Source organism: Lepidothrix coronata, unplaced genomic scaffold, assembly GCF_001604755.1.
Source record: "Lepidothrix coronata isolate B3197 unplaced genomic scaffold, Lepidothrix_coronata-1.0 Scaffold16, whole genome shotgun sequence".
NCBI classification, from domain to species: Eukaryota; Metazoa; Chordata; class Aves; order Passeriformes; family Pipridae; genus Lepidothrix; species Lepidothrix coronata.
Window position 1 is genome coordinate 1983409 of NW_016690196.1, and position 24475 is coordinate 2007883.

The 24475-nt window shown below is 42.4% G+C and overlaps 1 protein-coding gene and 1 long non-coding RNA gene across 2 annotated transcripts in view; one reads left to right on the forward strand and one right to left on the reverse strand.

Moving 5' to 3' along the window:
* Positions 1-1439: 1439 nt before the first annotated feature.
* On the reverse strand, positions 1440-2844 carry LOC108493430. The gene is made up of 2 exons (XR_001873470.1): positions 2748-2844; positions 1440-2136 (listed from the first exon to the last, which is right to left on the reverse strand). It is a non-coding gene; the product is annotated as an uncharacterized LOC108493430 (long non-coding RNA).
* Positions 2131-24475, forward strand: part of KIF26B (kinesin family member 26B) — a 295015-nt gene continuing 272670 nt past the window's right edge. Inside the window, exons 1-2 of the mRNA XM_017806836.1 lie at positions 2131-2445; positions 2688-3089. Coding sequence (XP_017662325.1) covers positions 2383-2445; positions 2688-3089 — 465 coding nt within the window. The 5' untranslated portion in view covers positions 2131-2382. The remainder of the gene's footprint in view (positions 2446-2687; positions 3090-24475) is intronic.

Below are 24475 nucleotides of genomic sequence, written 5' to 3' on the forward strand. Positions count from 1 at the left end.
CCCGGTGCCGCCCCCTCCCCGCCCGTCTCCTCACGGCCGCCGGCAGAGGGCGCGCGCCGCCTGCCCACGCCGCGGGGCCGCGCCCCGCCCCGCCCCGCCCCGCCCCGCCCGGCTGCGGGGGCTCCCGGGGCCCGGCGGGCGGCAGCGTTCCGGACAGGGATACTGCCGCCAGAGCCGGGAAGGAGCGCAGCCACTCAGCCCGCCTGGGCTCCCACGGGGCGGTGCCCGCCCTCCGCGCTCCCCCAGCCCGGCAGCCGGGGGCTGCAGAGGCGCCGTGCGGCCCTGCCCCGCCAGCCCGCGGTCAGCGCTGCCGCACCGGGGTCCGCCCGCTGCCCCGACCCTCGAGTCTGTGGGGAGAGCGGAGGCCGGGGTGCCGGCCGACAGGGCCTCCCGGTCCCTCCCGGACCCAGCGCGCGGTTTGGAAGGGTCAGCCCACTCCTGCCCGCAGGATTGCCCGCGGGCACGGCGCTGCGCGCGGGGCGACGGTCCCTGGCAGCACACGTGGTTAGGCAGGCATAGCTGGCAGCTTGGGAATTGAAGGTCTGCCGAAAAACAAAGGAAATCTCCCAGCTCGCCACCAGAACTGCCGAGCCCAGAGAAGGAGCAGTTCCACACTGCAGTGCGAGCGGCCCCCCGTCAGCGCCGTGGGGCCAGCGGAGGCTGTACAGCTCTGCACTGCTGCGAGCTCGTACGGCATTTCCCTGCCTTACCTTGTCATCCCTATCACGTCTGCCTACAGAACAAACCACGGGATCTCTGCATGCGGATTTATGTGAAACCTGTTCACATGCAACAGCAGCTGGGGTGCACCTCCTTTTGTTTGCCCGTTTGTTCAGCTTTTTGGGGTCACCTACGTAAACGCACAAGGCACTACCGATGTAGCCTGGCTATCTTGGATGGCATCACTTTTGTCAGCTTTAGATTAAAGCTTTCCTAACCGGATCAGGAATGGCTGTTCCACTCTTAGGGTGATAACACAGTGAAGTTAAAACACAGCAGAGCATCTTACACATCTTTACTATTGTCAGAGTATCTGTGAAGACAGACAAGGACTGGGAGATTCCTTGCTCAGTGATTCTGGTTTTGTTTCCTCACAGCTGTTATGGCCCAGGTACACTAGGGATGCAGGAAGGATGCATTTATATGGAAGTAACAATAGGAGGTTGGAAAGGTGGATGCAAGTCCCCTGTGTGTTCTGCCCTCTCATCTGCATCAACCTATCCATGTTATGACCCTATCAGGGGATCTGGCATTTAGCTCTTTATTGCCTCCATTTCTGAGAAAATGAGCAACTTCTTTTGAGAAGGAAGATTTATTAGAGATGATTTTACTATCTACAGGATTTGAAATAAAAAAGGATATGTAACTAGATACACATGACCATCAAATAGAAATCATAATTAGAAGAGAAAGATTAATAGGGACACGAGTCTGTAGAATTTCATTGTTAAGAGATCAATTTATTATGCCCTTGACTGCAAGTTAAATTAATAACATTTAAAATTACAACAAGGAAAAGAGATGCCAGTGACTGTCATAAATACAGCTGGCTTTTCTTTCCTAGTTATTTAGGGAGGATTGGGAACACTTGTGAATAAAGCCTGAATAGAGGCAACTAACCAATAACTGCGGTGAAAGCAACAAGGTTTTCCCCCGCACCCGCCCGCCTTTGCAAGAACGGGGGGAAATCACAGATGTCAATCAGGAAATACTGCAAAATAAAATGGACCCTCCCGTCAGCCGAGGCACCGCGCAGAGCAGCGGTGAGGCTCTGGCAGTCTGTTCACAGCCGCTAGCCCTGCAGCTCCGCCGCTGACCGGGGAGCGCACGGGGCTCCGCAGCTCGGGTCTTCCCTCCCTTGCAAAACTGTCAGGCACAAATGGGCAGGAGGATATTGGTTGCAAGGGACGCGGAGGCTCCTCCCAGAGACTGGATCCCGATATTTTCGGAGGATTTCTTTTAACTCACTTACAAACCTGGGTGAAGGGAACAAGTTGCCGATATAGCGGAGGCGGAGAGAGCGGCTCCTACTCCTTCTTTCGCCTTCCTAGTGCTACCTTAGATGCTTCGCCTCACTTGCGGATAAGAGCTTGGCTGCCTGCCGGGGGATAGTTCCTGCTCTGGATATTGCTGTTTCTGTGAAAACAAGGGTTGTAAGGGAATGAGAAGGAAGACAATGAAGAAAAACCGACCTGGAGAAAACCCCAGTCCCAAGCGTTTTCCTGAGAACTGACTGGTGTTTTGGGGCTGAGTGATTCCGGCGGAGGCGGAGGAGGGAGCAAGCCTGCCCGCTCCGCGGGGGACTTCCCAGGACCGGCTATTCCCTTCGGATGCGGAGTGAGAAACCTGTAGGAAATTCTCCCGCCTCCCTACGAAGCCACCATGAATTCAGTGGCTGGAAATAAGGAGAGGATTGCGGTCACGGCTCGGAGCAGAAAATACGGGGTAAGTTGTCGGCGGAGGGGCGGCTCGGAGCGGTGGCCGCCGCCGTGCTGGGGCTCCCGCGCCTGTCGCCCGCTGGCTGCCGGCCATCGCCCTCCGGCCCCGCGCAAGTTCCGCGGTGCGGGGCGGTAGAGGCTCCGGGCGGGGGAGGCGCGGGGACCGCCGCAGGCGCGGAGCGTCCGAGCGAAACTTGGTGGCGCCGCTGGGCCTCCCTGCCTGACCCGCTACTCCTTCTCCCGCTCCAGGTGACCGACCCCTGCTCCCCCACCAAGCCCGCCGCTCCCTTCTCCCCCGAGAGCTGGTACCGGAAGGCGTATGAGGAGTCCCGGGCGGGCAGTCGCCCGGCGCCGGAGGGAGCCGGCTCTGCCCTGGGCTCCTCCGGCACCCCGTCCCCAGGCTCCGGCACATCCTCGCCGGGCTCCTTCACCGGCTCGCCGGGACCCGCCTCGCCCGGCATCGGCACCAGCTCCCCCGGCTCGCTGGGCGGCTCGCCGGGCTTCGGCACCGGCTCGCCGGGCTCCGGCAGTGGCGGCGGCTCCTCGCCGGGCTCGGACCGCGGCGTCTGGTGCGAGCACTGCAACGCCCGCCTGGCGGAGCTGAAGAGACAGGCGCTGAAGCTCCTCATCCCCGGGCCCATCAGCAACAAGGTGAGCGCGGGGCCGAGGGGAGCGGGGCATCCCTGTGCCCGGAGCAGCCTCCAGCAGCCGCTGGGGCTGTCGGCCATCTGGGCTCCCCTCTAACGGTGTCACCGCTGAGCGCTTTGGGTTTATTTGTGTTCTCCCCTTCTTGGTCTTGTTCCCTTTTCCCATCCCTTCCTGCTGCTTCGTGTGGAGCAGGGTGCCTCTGTCTCCGGAGGGCTGCCAGGCTTCCGGGGGCATCTGTGATAGTCCCTGCAGCTCGTTTCTTGCCTCCCTCTTTCATTGCACTGGTAGTGGTTCTGTGTTATTTCCTGCGTGCTTGTTTTTTTTTCTAGTGGGGAGTAAGGGAGTCACTGGCCCCTTCCCTTTCTGCTATCTTTGATCCTTACGGGATGGATTTACAAAATGCCCTGAGACTCGGCAGCCAACTTAGTGGTGGTGTATGTATGGTCTGGTGCCAGTGGTCTCTACTTCCATTGAGGGAGAGACCCTCCTGTAGCTCTGGGTTCAGATGAGGCAGTGAAATGCTATGTGAGCCCAAAGGTCACCCAGGGAGGCTGTGGCAGACCATGGCATTGAACCCAGCTCTCCCAGGTGTCATTAAAAGAAGGATAACTTGATGATGCTTCTCTGTTATAGAGAAGTGCTGAATTTTTTTTTTTTTTTATTCTTAAGAGGACTTGAAAATACTTGAAGCTGCTGGACACTGAGCACTGGGTTTAATAATCCTGTGTCTAAAGAGGATGTAAGCATTTCTGATATTTGGCACCAGGTTTTAAGAACTGGCTGATCCTGAATAGAGCTGGAAGTCTGCTTTCTGCCTCTGTTGGGGAATTTGGTACCTCCAAAGGCATACTCTGAAATTCCCAGGGGTTTTTTTGGCACTGTTTTTTGGTTTCCCTGTTTGTTACATAGAAAGATTAAGGCTAACAGCCCTAAACGAGTGACCAGCAGCCCTTGGCTGACCTCATGCTACCAAAATAGTAAGCACCGGGTTCCTCCATAGCAACCCTGTGAGTGTTGCATTGTGAATGGGTCTACAGCTGCTGGAATGTAGTACAATACAATTTTGTTTGCCCTGTTGGGTCCAGGTACTATCAAATGATAATATTTACTCTTCCACTTCAAAGAGTTTTCATTAGTGGTTACAATAAAGAGGTATCGTGGAAAAGAGCCGACTGCTGAGAAAGGATCCCTGGTATTGCTGTTGTGTTGTACTCTCCATTATTTATTTATGTGCTTTTGAGAGGGAGTTGGTGCTCTCATGAACAAAAGGCTCAAGGACTGGTTACCTTGTCTCAAGAGCTGACTCCACGGGATTATTCATGAAAAGGGAAAGGTAGAACCACCAAAATGAATAGTAAATTTAACCATTAATATACATGGTTGATCAACTGTAAAGTGTCCCTGTACCGAAACCTTCACAAATTTCAGGCTGTGTGATTTGGCAGTGATTACCAGCTGTGAACGTGGGTGGGAAATTACTGGTACCCATATGGGAGCCACCAGAATAACAGAGATTAGGGGTGGAGGGGAGGATAAAACTAACATAAAGTCACAGTGTTTAAATAGAAATTTTGTGGTCATGCAAGGGTTTGCACAGTGTTCCCTTATTGCAGTAGTGGTTGACATAGCCCTCCTGAGATGTTACCCTTGTATTACTATTGTTATTTGTTCTGTTGTTCACTAAGTTTAGCTGATGCTGTTGTACAGGCTAGTCTTCATTTGTATGAGTAGTAAGCCTTACTTATCTATTTTTTTTTTTTATTCTTACACCTCCTTTCCAAACCTTCCAGTTCTATAGGAAGGTTGCTATCCAACTATTGCTATCCAACCTGTGCACTTAGAGGCAAGGAAGGAGGCACAAGTAAGGTGGTCTTTGTGGGCTGTGGTGACCCTCTGCCCTATTTGCTATGCTCAGTTGTACTTGCAGGCTCAGTTCTGTTGAGATACTCCAGCCTTTTGCATACAGTTCTTTTCTGTGCATGGGTGCTACTGGCTCTGACTGTTTGCTGAAGTATCCCTTTCTCTCATCCTTTCTGGCTTATTTGTGACTCCTCAGAACCTTCTCACCTTGTGATTTTTTGCCTTCAGCAGGTGCTGCCCAGCAGAGTGAAGCTTTGGGCTAGGTGGTGTGAGATACAAACATCATGGCTAGTGCCATTGGTTTTTTGGACCAGCGGTGTTGGTCTTGCAAGTTTGTTTTTGCTGGTATCATTGGGTAGCTTTTTCAGTGTCTGCTTTGGGGAAAGTAAGGCACTGGCGTGGGCTTGGCCAGTTCAACCAGGGCCTGTAAGCTGCCTTTGCAGGTGTGTGCCACAGTAACACAGTTGCCCTTTGAGGGCAAGATGTAGAGGGTCTCTCAAGAATGTGAAAATCTGTCCGTGTCTGGGGAGAACTTGGATTTGGTTTGGGTTGAGGCAGGGGTCTACTACACTGTGTTTAGTGGAGCTGGCATTTTTTAGGGTCCTGTGAGGTGTGCTCTTGATTGCTGCTATGGAAATAGGTTTTTTGTGTGTGGAATGGATCCTGCCACTTAGTTAAGTGGAAGAAGGAGCAGATCACATTCCTAATTCTGGGTATTCCTTCAGAACTTGCAAAGTGTCTTACAACTCAAGACTGTGGTGCCTACGGGACACAGCTAATTGGCAATATGCCTTTATTAGAACAATTAAATGAAGCATTTAAAATGTATCTGCCATCATCTAGTCACCCAGATCTGACTTACATGTTATGTTTTGTTTTGTTGCTGTTGAAGACAGCCTAGAAATATTATTAGCTGTATCAATACATTCTGTGGCACCTGTTCCTCATTTATACTGTATTTAGAAATACATATGATCTGGGGTATTGTGTATTGCAGAACAAGCAGAATATGAGAGTTTATTTTTTTGTATGTTTTAACATATATCTAGTAGCAGACATTGAAACCTACAGTAATTATCCAAATGTGAACCTACATTGATGTTTTCTATGTATGCAATCACATAAAGGTTTGTGTGTATCTGTAAACTGCAATAGTATACTTAATTGATTCATACACAGACCAGGCTTTATGCATGAAGTTATGTACTGAAGCTTTTCATTTGACTGAAAAAAAGCCACACTTAACCTAAAGCAAACTGCTTCTGACTAGCTGATTGTTAATGCTGAGGTGTTGAGCTTCCAGTTTTAAATAGAAACATTCTCTCCTAATATGTCAACAGGATGAAAACTTGATTTTATTTTTTTTTTTGGGGTGAGGCACAAAGGTGAAGAATATATAATTATGGTTGTGCTAACTTATTTTAACCATTTAAAATGCCAGGTTCCCTGCCAATAGCAAAAAGAAAAGTGCTAAAAGCTTATTGTTTCTTTTTCCTCCTCTTGTGACACAGATGTGACTTACTGATGTTCAGCAATTATGTGCATATAAGGGGTTATGTTTTATGAGAACTAAACCTTATTCTAGCCCCCATGTGAAGCAGGCCTATGGGAAATAACTAGCACAGGTGGTTGGTATAGTTGTGCACTGAGGGTGTATTGGAGCATTTGGTGATGGTTGCTGGTGGGGTTTATGTTACATTTGCATGATGAGAAAGATTGTCTCAAAAATTACTAATATATTTTTTTTTAATTTAACGTTTTTCTTAGGCTATATTTTCAGAAGGGCACTAGACAAAATTCTAGCATAGGAGTTTATGGCATCATATTCCCTATTTATCAGAATTTGTGTGAAATGTGTTTACCTTGAATTCAGTCCTGTGATATCACCTGTCTTCAATGAACACTAACCTCGCAGGCATCTAACAATTGAGGAGTTACTATATTGATGTGTATCCAATTATATTGTGTATAAATAATCAATGGAATGCTAATAAGAATACTCTTCAGCTGATGGTTATACATTTGTTAGTACAGATTCCAAAAACGCTGGATAGAGCATATAAATAAAGGTAATTTGAATGTGTAGATATGAATAGCTGCTTAGGTGTGTTGTGACTGTGTTTGTAAGTAAGGATACTATTTTAAATGGTAAAGATGGATAGCACTGATGTCGTTGGGTGGCTTATATTGTGGACTATCCCATAGCTAAAAAGTCTGTGCTTCTGAATATAAGAATTGGGTAAATTCTGAGCACAGTGTGTCTGTGATGAAGGAAGGAAAGGACTTACACTCAGTGTAAAGTTTTGGTTTTTTTCACCAATTTACTGACACTGTCCCATTTTTTGCTTGCATATTGTTGAATTACCTGTTCTTTCAGGAGTGCTCAATGGTCAAAGACTTGACTAATAATTATTAATAATGAAGAAAGCCCCGAAGCTGATCTAATGAAAAATAGGTTCCCGTTAACTTGTAGCTACTTCAAAAACATTCCCAGTAGAGACAGGACAGTAATGAACCCTTCCTCAAAGCTTAGTGAGTGGCAGAATAATGGAATGTCATTTCTGTCCAGACCTTTAATTTGTGAACAAGCACAGCCTGTCTGTATGGTGACTTAATTCATTGTGCAAAAAATCTCAGGCACCTAATCATTTCATCCCAACTCATTGTAATGCAGATAGGATTATTGCATTAGAAATGTGATTTTAAATGGCCTGAGGCAGTAATTTGTCAGCATTTGGAAGGATTAACTCCATTAAAGTTTAGGCAACAACAACCATTCTTTTGTGTTGCATCACAGGTCACAATACCAAACATTTAGCATAACTCATCTGTGAATCTTCTTACAAGTGTATGCTTCCTGGCAAGTTGGGAAGCCATGAGCTACTGCACTTGTGTTGGAATTACAGCTGCTTGCAGAGCTCCAGAGGAGACAAACGGATATACCTTCACCTCTCATGAATTAATGTAAACCCTTTTCTAAGAGCAGCTGGAAGTCTTGCTGCTGCAGTCCCCAGTGTCAACATGTGAAATAGTTATATAATTTCTTTCAAGCTTGCAAATGTCTTGGAGGTCATAGTGAAGATACTGTATATTAAAGACTGCTCTTTAGAAAGCTGTCAAAACTGTTAGCTCTGCAGCTTTCTCTGTGGGATGAAAAATGCTTACCATTACTAAGTGCCCTGGAAATTAGGAACCGGCCTATGATCACAGATTGTATTTAGTGAATTGAAACTATAGTATTTCCTGTCAGAAAAGAAAATACTTTTAGACCATAGACACAAGTGTTGAAGGTGGAGAGGGAAGTATTGATGTTTTAACTGAAGTAAATCTCTAGGGAGCAGATTTCTTTTTTTCACGAAGGCTTGTCTGTGCATCTGAAAATATTGTGTTCAGAAATAGAGTCAGTGCTGAATCTGTAACTGGCCTCTTCATGCCAGGCTGTTATTAAATAACAATGCATCTTCAAGGTGCTTTATGCATGAAATCTGCACAGATCTCAAAAATACCCTTGTATCTTTAGAGAGTCTTATATTTCCTTAGAAGTAAATGTAGCATCCGTAAATATATTGTATAATAAGCACAGGATTTTGGCATATAGTTTTGGAAGGAGAGAAGGAAGAAAGGTAGTCCATCTGAGTTACCCAGACAGTGTTTGAAAAAGTGTCAAACATTACCAGTGTGGGCCATCGGCATGTAATGGGAGTCATGCCTGCATCAGCAGATTATTAGAACATTGCAGTGCTGTGTATGTAGGGCTGAAAGACATAGCAGTTTTGCCACATCAGCAGCACATAGCCTTTGACATCATATAATTGGGGTGTTTCCAAGCACTGAACTTGCAGCCCACCACCACAATAAACTTGACTGTCATGCTCTACATAATGATGTAGTAGGAACTGTAGCATTCTGTCACATGGGGTCTGCACGTCAAAAAAGTGAGAGATGTTCTAAGTTAAATTGCTAGCTTAGATCTTAAAGTGTCATGCTGTAGCTTGAGAGGCATAGATGTTATTAAAATGGAGAAACACAAGCATATGTCTTCCCCTCCTGCCACTGAATAAATAATTCCTAGCCCACAGTATTTGTTGTTGGAGCTGCAATTCAAGAACTATCCCTGATTGGAGAAAATTAGATTATATGTTTACTTTGAACTAAGCAAGCTGTAGCTTGTAACAACACCCTGATAAACAAAGTAGTATCCTAGGAGCAGAGAGCTCTAGAAGTGTCTTTTACAGTGTGTCCCATTGTACCAAGTTTCGGTTGGAAGTCACAATGAAAGTATTGCTCTTCTAGAAAGCAGTGGTGAAGTAATAACCACAAGCAATCTGCTGCAGTCCCACACAGAAATGCTGTTTTGCTCTGGAAGCTTCAGCTTGTACATTTGAAAGACATGGTAATGTTTCATCCAACACTTTCCCTTAACACAGAGTGATCATTGGAGCTAGGTTGTTTTAGATGATCATACCATTGCTGCACCCTTATTTGTAGGTTTATAGAACTCAAATCCCAGTGGCTTCTGCTGTTCATCTTTATTTCCAGTTACTTTCTATGCAACCTTCCTACATTAAACCAGGTTTAAAATGCCTCCAAACATTGTACTGAACATTATGAAGCTGTTAAGAGCTGTGTTTGTCTCTAGTTTTGAAACCTGAAATATATAATCAGATTTGATACAGGTCAGACTCTGTACAGTTGTAAAATCTTGTAGTATCTACAGCCAGAATATGCATTTGCTTATGCTTCTTTTTCCTCCACTCTCCTCCTACATAACTTTACAGCACAGCTTGGTAATGTTTTGATGGGATTGTGTTTGCAGCTTCTTCAAGTAAAATCAGACCTACACAAGAGACTTAATAGAGGAAAGTTGATAGGACCATTCTGAGCCTGACATGAAGGCTGTTCAAAAGATCCTGCACGAAATATCAAATATTGAAAATTCTTTCCTTTGTATAACACGAACTATTGCTTGTTACTTATAAAAATAGTAAAGTAGTGTGAAGGGGGAGAGAGAGAAGTAGTCTGGATATGAACCTTGTCAGTCTATTGACTTACATGAAATTGACTTTAGTGAGGGCATTTTGGACTTCAGTGAAATCAGTAGGATTTCTTTTAGGCCACAGCTCTTGTGTATCATATACCTCCAACCGGGGAATACTTGCATGCATTCAAAGCAGCAGACATGCTGCTCAGGCTGAGCCAGGGCTAAGATATCCTGGCTCCCTCTGGCTTTCCCATGTGCCTTTTCTTTCTCTTCTCCATATAAAGGTCATAAGTTAGCATCACTGCAGGTCTCCTGTGTGAATACATGGTGGTTGCTCCCTGCTTTGGTTCTTATAAAAATGATAGTTCAAACACTTTCAATAGCAGTGCTTTCTAAACTCAGATCCTTTTGATCAGGATTATTACAACAGCAGATGCGAGGAGCCAGTGATTTCTGTGAAAGGTACTGATGTGAGCAGTGCAATGCATCCAACTGTAGCTTCTGCTAGGGATTACTTTTTAATTACTTTACAAAATAGAAAGTAAAGGAGAATATGATACCAGCTATACAAAAGAATCAGTCTTAAGGAACTGATGTGTTCAATTTCAGCTCAGATTTATTTTTATGGTATCAGAATTCAATTTATTTTAATTGAAATAATACAGTGTAGTAAGGCTGTTAAAAGCTACTTACCATTCCAGCACTGGTGTACTTCTTAAAAATTATTTTAATCCTCAACTGTGTTTATTTTTATTGGCTGTTGTGATTTAACCCCAGCCTGCAACCAAGCACAACACAACCCCTCACTCACTCCCCCACCTGCAAGATCAGGGAGACAATTGCAAGGGTAAAAGCTAGAAAACTCATGGGTTGAAATAAAGAGTTTAAAAGCAAGAGCTGTGCACACAAGCCAAGCAAAACAAGGAATTAATTCACTGCTTCCTGTGGACAGGCAGGTGTTCAGCCATCTCCAGGAGAGCAGGACCCCATCATGTGCAAAGGTTACTTGGGAAGACAAATGCCATTGTTCCAAACATCTCCTTCTTTCCCCCACTTTGTGGACTGAGCATGATGTCATAGGGTATGGAATATCCCTTTGGTCAGTTTAGGTCACCTGTCCCAGCCGTGTCTTTTCCCTGCCTGCTCACCATTGTGGCAGTATGAGAAAAAGCCTTGGCTCTCTGTAAGCCCTGCTCAGCAATGACAAAAACATCTCTGTATTATCAACCCTGTGTTCAGTGCAAATCCAAAACATAGTCCCATGGTAGCCACTGGGAAGAAAATTAATGCTACCCCAGCCAAAACCAACCCATTGTCACTAAGACCTGTTCAATCTGTATTATTAAATCACAGTATATGTTGATCTTGAATTTCTTATATAACTTAAAACATCTTGTGTTTTCTGGGAGGAAAAAAAAGTATTTCAGTCTGATGAAACTTTCAGACTGGTTTCCTCTTCTCACCTTTCTTCTGAAACCGTATTTGGTAGCAATCTTTGGGTTAAAAGAGTTAAATTGCCAAGGAAGATTGGTCAAGTGATCTGAGGAAACTGGTGGGATATTAAACTGACCTTTGTTTACAATTCATGATGAAAACAAAAGACTTTGCTCAGAAGGAACTGGATGCTTCTAGAGTCATGTAAGTAAAACATTTGCTGATATAAGATTTTTGCATATTTAAAGTTGTCATGCCTTCCTATTAAACAAATAAGGGCTGAGACTGCTCGCTTTGTTGCCCTACAAGTAGGAGAACTTAACATATCGGCCCTATGGTGTCTGTTTTATTAGTACCTAGTCAATGATCTTATTCAATGGATTTGTCTATTTGGGAAAAGAGGGTCAAATGCCTTTGAAAAATTATTTTATTCCAATAAAAAAGTACTGCAAGCTGAATTGAATGTGGATCTGGAAAACACTTTAAATTTCTTGCTGGTGATTTGTGTTGAAGGAACTGTATACTGAAGGTAGGATATCTTTATCTAGTGCAATATGACTTATGTAAAGCATCCATCCAGCTCTAGTGTCTATAGGAAAATCTTAGACTGGGAATACAGTCTGTTTAAGTGTTCTGGCTTCCAAATTACCTTCAAGTGCAACTTGCTTTATATGTCCTTATTTCTTACACATGTATTTTGATCTGTGGATTTTCTATGATCTATTAATAGCAAACCTCTGCTCTAACTTATATTTCCCCATGCCCCCTAAGTTGTAAATACTTTGATGTGATCATTTGTTTGCACCTGAGTATTCACAACAGCTTCTCTATTCCATGGCCTTGCACTGGAACAAAATTCTACTCATGTGAATGTTTGGGGAAAAGTAAATGAAAGGACACTTTGACATCCACCACAGTAAATATTTTCTTTTTCTGAAGAAAAAGTGAAATTTCACAGTGGTTTGGGGGTTTCAACTTAGTTCAGAACTATCTGAACAGAATCTGCCCCAGCAGTGCAAATGATTTTCCCCAAGTTGTGCATGCTTCATTCCCTCCCTCCCTACCACCATCAAAATTGACTGAAGATAAATCAAGACTCAAGATGCAACTCCTCAATTTCTGTGGACCTCTGCGACATTCTGTTGGGAATTGCCCATTCGTTTTACTGCAGGTGTACTTGAAGATATGAAAGAGATTCCTGCAGTGCTGAAGATGGTGGTTGCTCTGAAGCCCATTGTTAAGAGTGGGGCAGAACTTGGCCTTTATGTATTTCTCTCCTGGCTCCTCTGAGACTCACCTGGGCAAACTCCTATCTTATCAAAGCTAAACTCAGACTTGGTTATGCTAAAGTTATTCAGGAAAGGGGACTTCTGCCTGCTAACTGATTGTCTGAATGATTGCATGCTACTATTTCATTTGGACAGTTTTATTTTTCTGTGCCTCTTGGCTAAATAAACCTCTGACCTGTTGAGTGCCAAATGCTGAAAGAATTGCCCATTTACTCCATCCACCTGATGGACTCCAGCAGAAAGCCTAGTGGGCAATAAGGCAATCTTGGCCTTCAACAGGCACTGAACATTGAGAATAGAAGTCATTACTCTTCATTTCTCTATTAGTTTCACTGTTCATTTAATAGAGCCAGGCAAAGAAAACATTAATATCCTATTCAGCAGCCAAATGCACCAAAGTGGGAGTTGTGACTTGTGTGTTTTCCTCTTTTCTAATGGTATCATTAAAATTTAACAAGTCCTTTAAATCATGTTAGTATTCCCAGGGTTACTATGCTGAAATTGGTGGCAGCATTCCCACAGGAAGAGTAAACAGTGGCTGAGGCTGCGTGGCTGGCATTTGTTGCTCAGAGGGAGGTGTTGGGTCTGGACAAGCCCTGGCACCAGAAAGGAGAAATCAAGTCTTTGGCGACAGGGGGCATTTACGGTACACATAAATATTCTTTGCTATTTACCTCTCCCTTTTCACTCTCTCCTTGCTTTTCTCTCCCCATTAGCACTAAAGCTGTCATTTCAGCTCATACCCCTTAGATGTCTAATGGAAATTCTTGACAATAAGCCTGCATACATGTGAACTTAGCAGGAAGGCACACAAGTGTGCTAGTCAGTGCGAGTGTCAGATTTAAGAGATTGTTAGACCATAGATGGCTTTTACCGGAGGTCGAGAAGGCTAACAAAGTGGGAGATGCAATTAAAATGGTATTTGTTAGAAAGGAATAGCTAGCTGTCTGGGCAGACTGAACATGGGGAAATGATGGGTAGCTGGAAGGACATTAATGATGGCTTTGAAAGCAGTTCTGCAGCATGGGTGGTAAGCCTAAATCCAGAGCTGTTCTCTTAGTATGCCTAACAAGACTTCCTTTTTTTCCCCTGTGTGTCAAGTTCATTTTTGAATAATGGATTTGACAAAAGTTCTGTGGATTTTGGTTTAGGTTTAGAGGTGAGTGAAAGATTGGTTTAGAGTTAGAGGTGGGTGAGGTAAGAGAAGAAACTAGCTTTTGGAAGCATTCTCAACACCTTGAAAACAAGGCTTTGCAGGATTTTGCAGAATTGGTTTTTGTAAAGTCATTGATTCAGTGCTCTTGCAAAGAGGCTGTTTGGTGAGAACTATGAGATGGGGCAGGCAACTCATTAAAATGCTTTCTTATTTTAAATGAACATTTGGGATCTGATTCTTTTAAGCTCTTGACAAGAGCTCTGATATTAAATACTAATAATAATAATAAAATCTTCTCAAAATTACTTTTGCCACAGCAATCATCTTTAATTGTTAGAGGTATTTGATCACATCTTTCCTTTATAATTTTTTTTTGACTGGTGGGCAGTTGGGTATTTGGCTTCAACATCATGGTTAACAACTTCCAAAGTTGCAAGGAGCAGAGTGGGCACTTACAGCAGGTTGGCCAATACATTTTGGTGTCCTAAAAGACATAAGCAGCTGTGTGTATAGAAACGGCCCATTACAAGAAGAAATGTGGGGCTTTGAGAGGAAGAAGACATGCTATGGAGACAGAAATGCAGTGGGGAATGAAGTGTGCCTTGGTTCATCCAGGCAGCAAAGCTACAGTGCTTTCATGGGAAAGGTGGCACACTGGGGAAGCAGAGAGAAATGGGTGATAAACCTGGGTTCTGTAAAAGCCTGAGCTCACTTTAAAGTTTTGAAGAAATGATTTGTGTGAAGGTTGTGTTTTGTTTTGTTTTTCTTTAAAAAGGCTATCCCTGTAATTTTTCATCTCTCAATCTTTGTCTCTCTTAAAACAGAAACTAGCAAGCAGCTAGAAGTGTAGAAAGCAGTTAAACTGATGTTGTCCTTGGTTTAAGGCACTTCAGTATTTTTCATTCTGAAATTTATATTTTTGTCCAAAGACTAAGGTACTGGTACATCCTCTGATCTAAAGGTGTAACAAAGTTTTCTTTCTTACATCTAATTAATTTGTTTCTCTTTTTACCAGTCATGAAGACATATATGTTCCATGCTGTCCATTTGAGATTTGGTATAGTAGGGATTCAACCCACTGCACTAGCAATTTTACCTAGCATGACAAATAAATGACGTTTTAGTGCATCAGCAATAGTTATGAATTCAGTCTGGCCTTTCCTTTCTCTGTTTTTGTCTCTGAAGGAAAAAAATGTTTGATTTCCAGATTAATTTGAATTCTTATAGTGTTAAGCCTACTAATTCTGTAGTATTATTATACTAGACATTTTAAGGCCACACTATTAAGTAGCAGGGCTTGTTTCAAATACTTTAAAAGCAGAATAGAAAAGACTTAAGGTGTGAGAGAGAAGCTAAAGGTGGGGGGATATATGTGAGGGCTGAATGCACAGGCACTGATGGCTCTAAATGAAGCACTTTACAGACTGAAGTGCTTTAAATTGCCATCCTTCTTTGTCAGTCCTAGTTACTTAGTTCTTCCTAGCCTGCTCTACCACTGTCTTGCCTGTTTAATATTCCACTTCAGTATAACAAGAGATGAAACATCCAAGATGCCTGTATCCTCCAGGAGTCAGCACTACTGATGTATTTGTGTTAGCTGTTTATAAGCAACGTGCCAAACAGAGCTATAAAGAGGAGAGGAAGCAGGGGAAGGGAAACCGTTGCGACTTCTCTTAATTTGCTGGGTTTTTTATCAGCGAAGGAAATAAATTCCTTCGCTTTCCTACTCCAAATGCACGCACTCTGGATAATACAAATTGTTTCAATAATCACGCACTGCTAAGGCCTAGATAAGGGCCTATATTTCTGTACCTGAAATATCAAGGACCAGTGTGTGCTATGTGGAAAGCTGGTATGGAATCATGCTGCTGAGGAAGCTGTGTGTAGTAATGTGCATGGGTGACACTGATAAATGGCTCCTCTAAGCAGGCATCTGCAGCAAATCGTCAGATTGAGACTTCCCAGCATACCCTAGACCTCGACATGAATGAAATCTCTGTTGCACCATTATTTACTCACCTCCATATGAAATGAGAGGATAGGATTCATTGCTTTAGTGCAGCTTTTATATGATTTTACTCTCTTTATGTATGCATGTGTGTATATATTTCTTTTCTCTCACTTTCTGCAGCAATGGCCGCAGAACTCCCAGTGTTTTCTCACTGATTAGACAAACAACATTTTGAAAGAGGATAAAATGGTTTTCAGGGTAAAGGATGGGTGTTTTATTTCTAGAAACCTAAAATGAATGTTCTGTGTATTCTGTTTTTTTGGTTAGACACATGTATAAAGGTAGGTAAGCATGGTTTGCTTTTTGTTGTTTTATTTTGTTGTGGCTGTTCTAGTAGAGGGTTGTGGTGGCTGGGAAAGAAAAGGGAAAAGTCTTAGATTATTTTCCTTTTTGAAGAATCATGATTATGGCCTTCAAAAGGCAATGAGATAGTCTGCAAATCTATTTTGCATTGAAGTAGAGCCTCCTCTTTTCCTTGTTACCACTGGACATTACTGATGTATGAAAAGAATCGGACTTGCTCCTCGCCTTCCTTCAACATGTTGTTTGGCTTTTTATTTTTTCCTTCTTTGAGGTGATTTTCTAGAATAACTTGTCATTGAAACTGAAACTCTGGTTATTTAGGCTTTGATGGAAAGGTCTCTTGAGATCAGGGTAGAATTTCTGGCCAATCTACTAAAAAAGAACAATTTTTTGTAGTTAGTATATACTCCCAGTACATAAAGATCCTGATAAGTTCTCCACTCTTCTTAATTCTAGCCAATATGTCAAACCTGAACTCTGAACCTGAAACTTGGGCTCTGAACTGCTGTGAGTTTATCTACAAGGATATAAAATGGTAACCTCTGACAGAACAGCAGAAAGGGAACTCAAGTGTCAGGGCAGAAGGACTTATCATGCACACAAAATTTAGCTACTGCATTACACTAACAACCACCTTACCTGAAGTTTGCCTTTATTGGCATTGTGAATGTATCTGACAGGGAGGTGAGGATCTATGTCTTGTCCTACCACCGTGCTGTGGTGTTGATGGATGTCTGTGGCTGTCTGCTCCACCCTTCTGCTGCAGCTCTCTTAAATTGTTGCTTCATTATCAGAGCCCTTAGCTTCCTGCTATTTTAGCCTTTGCCCTCAGACTATTTCTGTGTGTCTTGCTGGCTTTTAGTAAAAATGTTTAATATTTGCAGGTGATGTGGAATGGGACTTTCCACACAGAGGTTTCCACAAGAAAAGACCTTTTTTAATCACTTGGTGGAAGAGGACAAATGGTCTTAGAGTAGAGAAGTGGTTTCTAACACGAAGATGCTCATGGAAGTCACAGGGCTTCACACAGCTGCAAATATTCACACCAATGTGCCCATTCCTGGAGTACATGCGTAGATCTCATCTCAGTAAAATATTTGCTTTTTCTATCTTTACAGCTGAGGAGAAGAGATACAGAGTAACTTGGTGAATTAATTAGTTGCATAGAACAGAGGTCAGGGTTCTTACATGCTTGTGCTCTTGACTAGAGGGCTTTTCCCTTTCTTGCTAATGTTGACCATCCTATTCTGCAGCAGCTCTTGTATGCTGGCTCAGTGTTGGCTCTTCTGACTCTGTACAGAGAGGAAGAAGGGAGGCGCAGTTTGCATTTCAAAGCTGTCAGCCTTAGAGGGATTGGAATATGGCAGTTGAATATGTAGTAACTAATTATCCAGTTATGACAAAAAGTCTTTTGGAAAGACCTTGACTTCTGATTCTCTGATTGGTACCAGGAGCTGGCCGTTAGTTTAACAAAAAAAAAAAAAATTGCTAATGGGTTTGGTGTAGGGTTTTTTGTGATTTTTCAAGAATGTGTTTATTAATTCTCTTTCTTTTTCTTCCTACCTTGGACAGTTCATATCTATGAATAATTTAATTGTCCTTGGCCGTCTGCTGTTGAGAATGGCACGCTGTTAGGCATTCTGTATTCATGTAGCATTTGTTAATGTTTGTTTTGTATTCTGTCTGCTTCTCTGCCTTTCCAGAGATCAAATGGAGGATGCAAAGCTTGACAACATATAAATGCTATTAAACTGGATCTGAAAGAACAGAAAAGGAGGCCTTTGTCATTTCATTAGTTAGAACATTAATTGGAATAGATTGTTCAGTGTTTTTCTTGCCAGTTGAGAAGTAAATGTTTATGTGAAAGCATTTTTCTACTTTTTGAAAAGTTTGTCTTGAGAATATGTCTTGAATTTACAAGTAACTATTTGTACTGGCTTACATAATATCTCAAATATGTTCCTTCTGTTTTCTTGCCCTAGACATTCTTTTATATTGTATTATTCACAAGTTTTAAACTGCAGAAATTCTAGTTTTGAGGTTTTAATTCTTTTTGCATTGAGGATTGTATTGCTTTAACTGCTTTTGTCATGATGCTTGTTAAGCAAAAAAAAAAAAGCAAAGATCTGTAAATTTTTTTCAGTTTGCATCTTTTCTGATCCAAACATAAGCATCTTTATTAGTATTTATTAGATCTTGTCAGTAACTCTTACAAGCTTCAGGTTGAGACTTTGAGGACAGTAGGCAGAAAGCACATTCCAAGCTACTTTGTTGTCTACAGTTTTGCCAGGTGAATGGGAAACCAGGTTAATGCTTTATTGCAATTATAGAAAGTGATCTCATCCTCTTTGGAGAAAGCTTCATCTTTCAGAAAAAAAACATGCTAAAAAGAAGAAATAATAACATTTTCTCTCATGGGTAATTCACTTAATGACTGCTTTCCTGCTGTCTATGTTAATAGTGACTTTTTAACATAACACTGAAATTTTTCATCATCCACAATTAAAGAGTGTTTGAATGTATGTTGCTGCTCTAACAGCCTCTGCTTTTGTAACTATTTTGCCCAAGGTCCTCAGAGTTCCTCAAAGCTCTATCTTCATATATTCCCTATGGTGCCTACCAGAGTGAGACTACATGTTGCTGGCTTCATAAAAATGTTACATAGCCCTATAGGCAGCAGAGGGTCTTCTAAAGTGCTTCTGATGCTGGGTGCATCTAATGTAGAGGGATAACTTCCTATAAAGTTCACCCCACTGCTGCTGGACAGCTGGTAAGCAAGTATGCGATTGTTTTGCTTGTTCTTTAGAGTCCAGTCCTATAGCTCTTGTTAATGGCTGTCAGCCAAGTGGCTGTGTGCTGTGGGGCTGGGTGTCAGTGCTGCAGTGTCTCCTGAGGCAGGCGTGTTTGAAAACACCATTCTCAGTGTGGGCAGTGCTGGGTGTGCTGCCTCTTTGTCTGTGGAATGTCTTGTTAGGCTGCCTTTAATTTGAACCATCTGTGGCAACCTGCACGCTCTGTTATAATACTGTTTTTATGTCAGACCTCCAGTGGCATGCTGTGAGAGTGCTGGAGACCAGCATGGGAATTAAGGTAGAAAATCCACGGGAAACATATTGCAGTGCATGTACAATTAACTGGAAAATAATTGTGTTCATTGTGAACTGTACATCCTGCACCAGACTCCATCTTTGTTTTTATTCTGTCAACTGGAGTGACTCTAATGAAATTACAGGGTGTAAAACAAGGACGAAATGTATATGTAATTGTTCCAGTGCTTGTTAAAGGCCTCCCTTCTGTTGGGCGAAGCAGTATTGGACTTTGCCCTTCCCTTTATCATTGTCTGTTGAAGGACCCTTTAAGGTAGTCTGAGGCTTGTTAGAGCACCCAAAACATGGAGTTGCTAATTGGCTACAGCCCTGTCCTTTCTTTATGTACTGCTGTTTCTCTTCCTGTAGCGAGCAAACATACCGTACGCCTCTTCCCTTTAAAAAACTTCTATGCTGTTTTAACCTCTCTACCCCATTTTCTGCTCTGTTTTGATAATTTTCTTTTCCCTAACTAATGACTCACCTGGACAGGATTGCTGCTGGCTCTGTGATTATAGCAATTAACTCTAACCCTAAGGAAATGTCTTGCTGTGTTTCCTGGCAGCCAGGATCTATGGGAGCTGGTAAACCAGAATGGATCAGACTTCATTTTTCTTTCATTTTAATCTTGCTACTGATTTACAAGGAAAGCAACTTACTGTGAAGGATCTTGTCAACCTTTGGGCTGGCTAAGTTATTCAAAAATTTGTTGACTTGATTTTTTCAGAGTTGCTGTGATATCCTTACAACTTCTAGCAACTGCAATGCCTTTGGTTGTTGTATAAACAGGGCTTCTTAAGCCTGGCTTAAAGGAATTGAGAACTGCAACTGGAAACACTGTCATAACAATTTTTTCTTCTGCATGTAAGACTTGATTTTATAGTGGTGTTTAGCCAAGCCTTAGTATTGTCTTTCACTTGATGGTATAGAGTAATGAAAATCCAGTTTCAAGTGAAGTTAGGACCTTGGGAGTACATTATTGTCTTTAGCAAGCTTACTCACACATTAATAACTAAAACCAGATGTGTGAGCAAGAGTTTTGAATATTGGACAAAATGGGAGCGAGCAGTATTTATATAGGTGTCTAAAAGCAGGCCTAACTCTGGGTACCAGGTGTTATCAAAGAGCACCTCTCAACTCACATCAGAGGTAATAATGTGAACAAGCCATCTGAATTGGGGCAACACGGCACAATTAAATCTTTATAGGGCTAACCTCAGCCTGCTGAATTGGTTGCATGAGGGGAAACATAGATCTGCTTATAAACAAACGTAGAGCTAATAAACCTGCAATTTGTTTTTGTACCCCCATTGCCCCTTTTAATCATTCTTTTGCCAAATGTCAGCACAGATGGAAAATTCAAACCAAGCTCATAGAGCCAATTCTATGGAATTGTAAAGGTGTGTAGTACACCAGTGCAGCTCCCCTAGGCTGGAGAGCTGCCAAGCTTGACAGCAGATGTTTTAGGGTTGAAAGAGACTTCTGAAAGTTACTTAGTCCAGCCTCCACTTCAAAGCAGGGTGGACATCAGTGTTAAATCAGCTTGTTCTGGGGCTCATGCAGTGAAATGATGAGCATCTCTAAGGCCAGAGATTGCACAACCTCTTGGGCCCCTGTTGCCCTTGCTTCTGCTGTCCTGTCCTCTCAAGTGCACATTCTTGCCCTATCTCATGCCAGCAGTTACTTATCTGATCTTTTGGTGAACTTGTTAGGGAACTAACCTGGCAAAATCAACTCCTTCCCCAAACCCCTCGTACTAGCAAAAAGGAAGCTTAATGCATTAAAAGTTACACAGTAAACCAGAACTTGTTTCACCTATGTTCTTCTTCAGTCTGGAGGTATTTGTGTTTTCTAGAGCCAAATCTACACCCAGCTGAGTGATTAAGACAGGAACTGCTTAACTGACATCAGTATATTTGTAAACACTATGATTCTACATACAGCCACAGGCAAGTGATTTTTTTCTTTTCCCCCACAATACATGACTGTGCCATGAAAAAAATGTGCTTGTAACTAGAGGGGAACAATCCAGCCTTTTCATATACTGCAGTCTTAGTTATTACACATCTGTTAGCATTTCTCATGGTATTTTGTTGGGTTACTTTTTTTTTTTTAGGTGACATAAAGGTGATCAGAAGTGCCAATTTAAATGACAATGCCTACCCTTAGAAATCAATGTGAAGGCGGTGAATTTTCTATGGTAATGCAAGTAGATAGACAAGTGCAGTATTGACAGTAATAGTCTAAATATAGTGTTTCATGTTCTACTTATGTGTGGCCATGGGTGACCACTTGCAGTGACAAATAGCGGACTATATATCACCTAATCGAAGAAAGTGTATAAGAAGGGAAAAAGTCCTTGAAATCCGTAAATACATCTTACAGACACATCGATGTTCCCCCATACTGAAAAGATGTGATTTAACTCTGCTGAGACAGAGGTGTTTGTGCGGGGCTCTACTGGTGTCAGTCCAATGCAGAAGGCTTCTTTTCTGCAGCTGTACAATATGAAGACCTTTACCTTGAGCTGAGAAGTGGCAAAACAGTCTGCTGCAGGTGTCTCTGCCTTTGGGAGGGAGTGTGACAACAAGTGCATGGGGCTTGTCTAGGTTCTGTGTTTCTGATCACCACAGGCAACGAGCTGTTAAGCTTCTCTGGGACATGTACCTTAGGTCTTCAGGGCTTCAGCCTTTGTGCTGTTAATTCACTTTCTCTTCATTCAGCTGTGGTGAAAAAAGAAAACTAAATGCAAATCCCTTGGCTATGACTGCTGATCATACTTTGGGATTTAATACAAATAAAGGGCTTCTTCTACCTGTTAGAAGTATTTCAAAAAGTTCAAGGAATCCTAGGAGTAAACATTGTTCTATTTCACTTGCATCATCCACTGCCTTTTTGTGAACGTTTCTGTCCCATATACCCAGTAACTCTGCCTCAGCGTTTTTTGGAATTACAGCTATTTTGAAAAGCTTACAAACATTCTTAGTAAAAAGAAAACCATACCTCGAACGGTCAAATTTTAAAGAGGTAGTGGGACTAACCTCAGACCTGGGTGCCAGACACCAAGTGTATTTATATTTATCCTTTTGAATTCAGGTGATTCTGAGGTTGATCTGCACTTGTCCATTTCAAGATGCAAATCCATGAGACTCACATCTGTCTCATGGGCCAAAAGAATAACTACAGACTGGCAAGGTAGAAATGAGCTCTGACAATGGCTTTCTGTCTCTGAATGGAGATGGGTATGCCTGCAGTGGTGGGAGCACTGATGTGGTAGAGGAATAAGGATTCTAGATAACCATTTTCTAGCTGGGCAAATCCTCTAGAGGCTGGTTGCCTGGGTTTGCTGGCAGAAATGACTAATGTTGTTTTGATTCCACAAGTGGCTTCACTGTGGAAGCTTGGTGAGCACTTGTGATGGGAAAAGAAAAGGCCAGGGAAGAGCGGGGGGAAAATCCACTCTTTTTTTTTCATTGCAGTCAGTTTCTAACGTCTTTTGAGCTGCCTACTTGTACCAATGAGAATCATACTTCATAGGAACCTTTCCGTGTTCAGACAGTTTAATTATTCAAAATGCATGAAGACTTTTTAAAATATCTGGACAGAGTTCTAGTAGTAAATACATTAGTTCAGTTTTGAAAATGCACTCAAGTAATTCACAACTATTAATGAATTATCCTCCAGCCTTCCACCTGCCTGAGGGATATATGACTAGAGATCAAAGGCATGGAGGAGTGAAATGACTTGTCACAGTCACAGGGAGCCTGACAGTGTGATTCCCAGGACCTGTGTTTTAATGACTAAAAGCAATGTGTCACCGTGAATAGCTGCTAAACTTCTATGTGGAAGCTGAAAATCTCTTACAGCAGCATAGACAAATCATACGGCCTTGAACAAGCTGTGTTATCTACAAATTATTTTTACCTTTGTTTCTTTGCCCTAGCTCTTTTCTCTCTCTACTAAGACTGTAAATTCTAATTGGGAAAAGCCTCTGTCTTTGTACAGTACATGGCATAAGGGATCTTGGTGTTTTTTTAGGGTTTTTTAGCTGTTGCCTCTAAGACCTACCAAAATACAACACATAAAAAATAAATGTAGAAAGAGATTTTCTGTATTATATTCTTTCAGGCTTTACTTTCTTTGATGTATTTCTTTGCACTGCTACTTTAGCACTGTGGCTGTCCATAGTGCTCTAGATTGCCATAAATCTTTATATTCTACATACCTGCATACGCAATTACTTTCTCCTGTCTAGTTGCTGCTGTTACACAAATTAAATGCTCAAACAGCAGTCTCTTTCACCCTCTCTCATTTACCTTCCTCTGATTTTGAATCATGGAAGAACCAGGTAGATTTAGTTTTGCTACTCCTGCTCCTGTTTTTCTTTTTTTTTTTAATACAGTGCATATAAATACACTGACAAATTTAAATTATCTGCAACAGTAACTTACTGTTGAACCAGAAATTGACTCCATCTTACTGTATCCTGTAAAAAAAAAAAAACCAAACATGATCGTATCACAAACACATCCTCTCTCTAAAAGCTCTGTAGTTTTCAGCAGCCTGGTTGCCTGTGTAATGCTTACTGACACTCAGAATTTTGTCTTCTAATTGTAGCAGGGGAAAATACCACCTCTGTCAGAGTCAGTGGTGGGTCAGTGGAGAACAAAGGCAGCAATCAATCCAAGGCCTAATTAAAGTCAGTGGTGCCAGGAAATGATAGGGAATTCAACAGCCTGACGCTCAAACTTCCCTAATTGGACTAGTGTTCTTTATAACTGCCCTGTGCCCCACTCCATATTGCCCCAGCTATGATAGCAGTATCTCACTCTGTGTTTAGTGTTTTGCTCTGGAGTTAAAGGCAGAGATGGATAGAGGATCAATTAGCAGGGATTGTTGTAGGTTTATACTCTTTCACTTCACTGTTTTTGGCAAAAGCTTGGTTTCTCAATGATGGTTATAGGCCAGTCAATACTCTATCACAATTGATAAACTTAAAAAGAGATGGTGTAGCTAAGAGAGACACACAATGAGGCTGCTGCTGTTCTCATATTCTTTAAATGAGAGAGCAAATAAGGGAAATGGTACTTTTGGATGGAGAAGATGACTTTGGTTCGTTAGCTATTTCATTTGAAGTGTCATGTTTTCTACTTCACGAGATTAAAAGAAACTCCCTCTGAAGAACTTCAGGTCAAAAGTAGAGCATAAAAGCCAATATTTGTGACCAAGAAACAAAAATGTTTTCTGCATCCTGTAAGTCTATGATAAA